Here is a 6925-nt window from a genome sequence, read left to right on the forward strand (position 1 = left end):
AAAATTGGTTGAGTGATTTCTAAGCACCAAGAGTTTGTGAAATACATCGTTCTACTGTGTTTATATACATATGTCATGAGATAGGTTGCCTTAAACTTTGGATAGCATTCCATGTGCTACTCTGAAAGCTGACTGTCCAGCATCTGATTTACTTGTAGCTGGTATGTTGTCACATATGACACAGTAAGTCAAAACAAAATCTAAAAGATAAGTAAAATAAAGATAAGTAAGATAAAACCAAGATGAATGTTGTATCCAGCTCAAAACAAACATTGGAACGCTTAATTGAAGTAAGGCTTAAATGTTTGCTTGACTTCAACATAGGGGCTGAAGCTTGAACTTAGAGGAAAATCTTGCAAAATGTACATGAAGGCCAGTGATTGTCAGAATTAAACATTTAATTAACTTATTTTAAAACTTGAATATGGATTGCAATAGCTCTTTTTTACTGCAAATTTTATCTAACTCACGTAGCAAATCATGACGTCACAATCTAAAGCGCATTAAAATCTCAGTATTTAAACTGTATTTTCCAAAGTTGGGATTTAATTTGTGATCAGACCATGCACTGCCTTTTCAAGTAGCTGATCACAATTGAAAGTTGTTCCATTATCAGCCATTTAGAAACAGAACTGCAATGATCAAGTTAGAGATGTAAACACTTGAGAATAAAGTAAAGTCTATACAAAATGTGTAGCTACAGCTGGGTAGGTAGAGGAGGAATAATAATAAAAAAATAAAACGAGTCTCAGTAACCTGCCAGCTGTATAAAGATGACAAAACAAATGAGCAACTACGTGCTCCACTTGGAGCACATCTTTCTTTTTTTAGAAGTCACTTACAGAAGAGCAAGTTGGTGATTTGTACTCACGTTCTGGACCATTTTCAAGCCCTTGTCGAAGAATGATAAATTATTGAAGCGTTTTATAAAGTAGCGTCTCTATTTGTGTGTTCTGTAGTGGCTTCTGAAGTCTTTAATGTAGAAAGGTTAACTATTAATTGCAAAATAATTTGGAATTATTCCCTGACTTTTTTTTTTTTTTTTTTTTTTTTTTTTAGAAAAGCAACTTACATTGTCTCATTTTCTGCCTTGGATAATTGGAATGTTACTGCTCCCTACTTGCATTAGAGCTACTGGTACTTGAAAAGAATGGGGCGATGTTACACTCACACAATTGTCTTGTGTTCATCCATCCACAGCTAGAAGTATTTTCTTATTCTTGAAGGCACTGTGAGCTGCTCAGAGAATAAAGGAGGGCTTCAGAAAACTCATTTTAAAAAAAAAAAAAAGCTAAATAACCTCACTGAGGCACAGTACCCTAAATTATATTCTATCCTGAGGAACAAGAAAGTGTTCTGAAAAATCTGGTTGTTAAGTGCAGTAATACTCAGACTAAGAAACACCTGAACCTTCATATTTATTTCTTGTCTGACTGCAAGTAAAAGGAGAAAAGAGATTTTATAAATTGATGCAAGTATCCATCTAAAACTGAGCTGGATTTACTTGCTTGTCTTTGATTAACTGGGAGGGTTGCTGCAGAATGTAAACAAACAAGTTCTGACTTCATTGCCTGCACAGATATTTCTCTTTCCCTTATGCATACCCCATGCTATGAGCTCAATGTATTTTTTTCACATTTCTGGCTAGCACATAAAGAAAAGAGAATGTATGGATGGTGCTAGGTTGGGAGAAAAAGAGCAAGTTTATCTGAACAGGATACGCATGGCATGTTAGCAAAAGCTTTTAGATTTCTAGTCTGCTTTGAGTAGCTTTAAATAATACCTTAAATTGCTTTTTATTGAAGAAGTCATTTGTGTTTGTAAAGAGATGCAAAACCAAAACTAAGGTAACTGCAGTCGGGGGAGGGAGGGGAGTATGGAGGTGGGAGGTGAAGTGGCTGCTAGCTGTGCTCGGTTGCCAGCTGAGAGCTTTTCACTGGTGACTGACTTCCACAGCGGGTGCAGTGCTACCCCTTAGGGTTTTTCTTCCATTTGACTCAATTCTTTCCCCACCCCTAATTGTTGAAGTGTCACTGTTGCATCCCTTGATTCCAATCCACAATTCAAGACGTTTTGGGTAATTTAACAGTCAGCAGCTGAACTTTTTAGCCATGACTCTTGCTACAGTTTGGCATTTAAAGCTGAATCTTTTCCAAAAAAGACCGGTCGCTGTCACCAGATTCTTCTTCCTTCCCATCATCAGTTAAACAATTGTTTTGCCATGGCTGCATGGCTGTGATTCTACACCTTCTTACCTCCAATCAGTATTTCTGTGACTGTTAGTGTAACCAAATGAGCTGTTGCTTTGAATTAGTCTTGTGGTACTGTTACATGCTTCATTTTTATTTTATTTCTGTACAGTGGAACAAAGCAGTATTTTGAAACAATAACATTCAGGAAGCTTAGACTGGTTTATATTTATTTAAAAAAAAATAAACACTTGTGTATTTCACTTGTAAGTTATTAACTACAAATCAAATAGGTCTTGTCCCTTTGGAAAGGTTCACAAGTACAAATTAGCCTCCTTCTGGCATCTTCACATCCTTCTCTTCTGTGTGCTTATGTACAATACTGTGAAAACGAGAAAGCGGCACACATAAGAGGGCTCTGGTAAATAACGTGACTGTTTATTTAAAACATCTTCATTCCATGGCTTGTAAAATAAGTGTAATGAATCCCCTTCATCATGAATGAAGTCAGAAACGTTGAAGTTTCAAGAAATGTTATTAAATTTACACATTATGTACTAACTTGGCTCAGTATTATATCCATAGCCAAACTGTACGCTCCAGCAGATGAGAATAAACTCAGCTACCCTGCAGCATTACTGAGGAGAGAATGATAAAATCTTTAAGCAGCAGAATTAAGGCTTAATTCCTTAATTCTGCTGCTTAAAGATTTTATCATTCTCTCCTCAGTAATGCTGAGGTGTTAGACATGAATGTTACGGTCTTTCAACAAGAGCTGAAATCCCAAGCACTTCTGGTAAAGCTAATTACCCATGCGACAGCAGATATCTCTTACCTACTTGGCTGATGATACCAGAGCACCATCTGATGCAGTGTCTCCCGGGCACTTCTTAGGAATATTTTTTTTTTTTACCTGCGAGTGGGACTATGCCAACTGTATTTTGAATGCCCACAACATGAAATTGTATTGTGCTCCTAAACCTGGGATATCTGCCCAGCCTGTACTTCATTTTCCTCCCTCTCATCCATTTGTTATTAACTTTTTTAATAAATTCTTATTTCCATACTTGATTGTCCAGCTGCAGTGTCACAGTACTTATCATAATAACCTAAATTCCTTGCAAAAAAAAGCACTTGGCCTTGCTCAAGGATTGTTTTTCCTCCCAAAACATAACAGTCTTTCACGCTGGTGCCACAGTCTCCTCAACTCTTTATGTAATGTGAGATTCAGTTCGTGTTTCTTTCTATTCCCTTTACTGGCTTGCACTTTCTTTTCTAGTAACTTAGCCAAACTCTGCTTGACTTACCTTTTCTGCAAGTCTCTTCACATCTGGCTTTTGAGCCTTCTATATTTTTAGATATTCTTCTCCCTGGCATGTCCTGCTGCTACAGCCTATCTGATACATAGCATCATCCCAGGAGCCTGGGATATCATCAGCCCATGATTAGAAGCAAGCACCTTGCAGGGGAAGGATGCTAATTGTCCCTGCAGTGCACTAAAATCCACACGCTGCACTGGGACAGTTGAAGGTTCAATAGTGATTTTTCTTAACTGATCACAGAATCTGTACTATAAAAATAGACTCCAGTATTAATGAACACCAGGTCTGTGGTTCAGGCGGGGGCATTCACACCTTAGGAACACAGTGCTGTCCATGTCTGTATTGTATCATCCATGTACCCAACAGCTTACCTAGCAAAACAAAACCTCCTGTGGAGGAGAGGCCACCTTGGCAAGCAGCAGATGCAAAAGTAAACCTGTGAAGTGATAGGAACTTGAGGTCTATGAATGGATAGAAAAGAGCACACTTCTCCAAAAGAACTCTGAGTTCAGAGGCAAAAAGGGCAACAAGAATGAGGAAAAGCACAGACCCTGAAAAGAGGCACTATAAAAAGTAAGCATACTAAGGTTTCCAAGAAAGTATGAAAGTAACGTTCTTACAGGGAACTACTAACACGTCAGATGCAGAAGTAAAATACCATTCTTTTACTGGGCAATAACCCAGGGAGGAGGAGTTACCATTATTTCCTCGGATAAAGGCGTCCCCATACTTGTTCTTTAATTGTCCATTTACGTATTCTTCTGTCTGTTCCAGAGCTATGTTCATATACCCATCCAGGCAAGCCAGGACACCTGAAGACAGTGACAGTTTAACAGCAAATCAGCTTAAACTTAGTTTTAAAGAAATAAAAATGCATTGCATTTGAACAGTAGAGGGAGGAAAAAAAAAAACCTCTTCACAACAAACTAAAAGCCCAAGCTTGCAGGTGAGTTCAGTGGATCAGCCTATTCTTAAAAGAACTAAGCTGTGAGTAAAGAACCCCAGGTCCTCTAGCAGCAACTTTATCAGTTGATATAAGGATGTGGGGGAGAGTCACTGAGGCACGACTTTCAAAAGATCAACAACCTCCACTCCGAAAGTTTAGTTGTCCCTTCTTGCTTGTGTTTTATGCCTGAGAAGAACCTGTGACATTAGGCATATCAGGGTAGCCTAAGAACAAGACTATTAAGTTTGATTAAAACCTGTCAAGGATGTATCTAAAAATAACCCTTTTAATACAGGACACCATTGATTTTTATGCTTACAGGCCTAGAATAATGTGGGCTTACAGTCTGTTTTTGTGAGAGCAAAGTTCTAAATCATTTGCAACAGGCAAGGGGTTTCCAAATGACACGGACATCTTCCCACAAAAATAAAATTACACTGCTTCAAGATTTTTTCAGGCTGTGTTAATTGTTATATTAGATGGTCTCTTGATCAGGAAAATATGCACTTGAGTAGCACTGCTTTTAGGAGTCTTTCATATTCTGACTTCTCATAGCCCCTGTTCAGGCTGCACCTTTTTCACACAGTACTTCCTGGCAGTATGATGGCATTTTTATTCATAATCATTCCTTGGGATCTACACCCACCGCTATGGCCAGAGCTAAATTTAACTTAGCTAATGAACAGACCACTTAAGTAATAAACTGAACGTGGGGATTAACAGAGGTAAAGAATTGCTCAGAAAATGCAATCTGATTTTTTGTGTACATGAAACAACTTCTAACACTGTTCTCACCTCAGTCTTGCCTGTGCATTTTCCCAACTTCATTGCTGCGCTGACACTACTACTAAAATTACTGCCACTACTAAAATTGAGAAGAACCTCATTTATTTACCTGGCATTCAAACTCAGGAATTACAGTACATTGGCTATATTGAGGAGGGGGAGAAAACTCCAGTCTGACAATCATCCTCTAGGGCATGTTCTCATTTTCCAGAAGTGTTAATGTAATATCTTCTATTAAATAATTAGGAATTTAGGTTTTTCTGCCAACTTGTAATGGTTTGAGGATTGTTATTTTCCTGTATATGTGTTTCTTTTCTGTTTCCACACAAAGGGGAAAAACTGAGTGCTCACAAGGTGTTTCCAAGCTCCCCGTAGTTCTGACTGTAGGCATATTAAGCTAGCAGAGTTCTGGGCCTAGTTAAGGGGGCAGGTTACAAATGTATCGTAATGAGTAAAAGGTACCAGTGTTCTTATGCAAAATAGGAAGTATATCAAAAAACACCTTGCATGTACTTTTAGACAAGTGTTTACTTGCTTTAATTAACTTTAATGAGCTGTCACTACATAATCCTCCAAGAATGAATTTACAGAGGCAAAAGACAGATGAGAGACAGTGATGTTTTTCAGCTACCAACCCCACCTGAAATGCTCAAACCATGTGTTAACCTCCTCTCCATCAGTTTCTCCAGAGCTGGCTTCTTTACTGTCACTGCTCTGGGGTCCCTGTGCACGTGCACCAAGCTGCTAGCTCACGCTGTGTTGCTTTTCAAGAGGCTCCAGCCTCCCCGAACAATGAGATCGCAGGCTTACTGCGAGGGACAGGGCGCGAGCTTACCTCGGTAATCCACTCCGGAATTCAGCTTCACAACCACGGGCCTCCCGATGATCTGTTTGAGGAAGTCACTGGGGGTTTGCTTCCGCAGGCTCATCTTGGGCTCCCCGGGTAGCTGGGGAGAGACGAGCGAGCAGCGCGTGAGCGCCACACGGAGCGGGCGGGCACTCCCCGGCGCTCAACGCAAAACCCGGGCGGCCAAACAGCCGCTACCGGAGTCGCAGCGCTGAGCTCCCGCTCGGCAAGGGACCTCCCCGGGGCACCCAGCCCTCCCTCCCGCCCGGCCCTGTCACGGCGGCCGTTAGCCGGCGGCCGTTGGGCCCCACGGCCGTTGGGCGCCGCCGCTCACCCGGCCGCCGCCTCCTGCGCGCGCCCCGGCCCGCTCGCGGCCAATGCAGGCGGCCCCGCTACGGCGCGCCGGCAGGGACAAACCGCGCCGGGCGCGCAGCGCCGCCCGGACAAAGGCGGCAACCGGCCTGACCCGAAGGACGTAGCGGGGAGTTGGCTGATCCCCAAATTTAGGAACTGTCCCAAGTTCTTCAAAGAGATTAATAATAATAATGAATAAAATAATAATAATAAACCCACAAGCAAACAAAACACCATGGTTTTTAGGAGTTTGGTAGCGTGACAGGAGTTAATCATCTGTGAAAGCATCTGGACTATTTATTTTCTTTATTCTTCCATTATTGATTAAAAAACTTTTTAATCCTTGTAATAGAAGGAAAACATGCTTCAGAAAATATGCTCTTCAGAACAGGGAAAAATGTTTTCTTCAGAGCATGGCCAGGTGTTCTCCCTTCCCGAGTTGTCTTCTCTTTTTAAACACAATTTCAGTCACATCTCCCCC

The 6925-nt window shown here is 41.0% G+C and overlaps 1 protein-coding gene across 1 annotated transcript; it reads right to left on the reverse strand.

The window, feature by feature from the left end:
• Positions 1-2392: 2392 nt before the first annotated feature.
• On the reverse strand, positions 2393-6505 carry LSM6 (LSM6 homolog, U6 small nuclear RNA and mRNA degradation associated). Its single transcript, XM_035323789.1, has 4 exons — positions 6382-6505; positions 6079-6191; positions 4210-4323; positions 2393-2571 (listed from the first exon to the last, which is right to left on the reverse strand). The coding sequence occupies exons 2-4, from the start codon at positions 6170-6172 to the stop codon at positions 2537-2539; spliced, it is 243 nt and encodes an 80-aa protein (XP_035179680.1). The 5' UTR covers positions 6173-6191; positions 6382-6505; the 3' UTR covers positions 2393-2536.
• Positions 6506-6925: the final 420 nt, after the last annotated feature.

This window comes from Oxyura jamaicensis, chromosome 4, assembly GCF_011077185.1.
Source record: "Oxyura jamaicensis isolate SHBP4307 breed ruddy duck chromosome 4, BPBGC_Ojam_1.0, whole genome shotgun sequence".
In the NCBI taxonomy this organism is placed as follows: Eukaryota; Metazoa; Chordata; class Aves; order Anseriformes; family Anatidae; genus Oxyura; species Oxyura jamaicensis.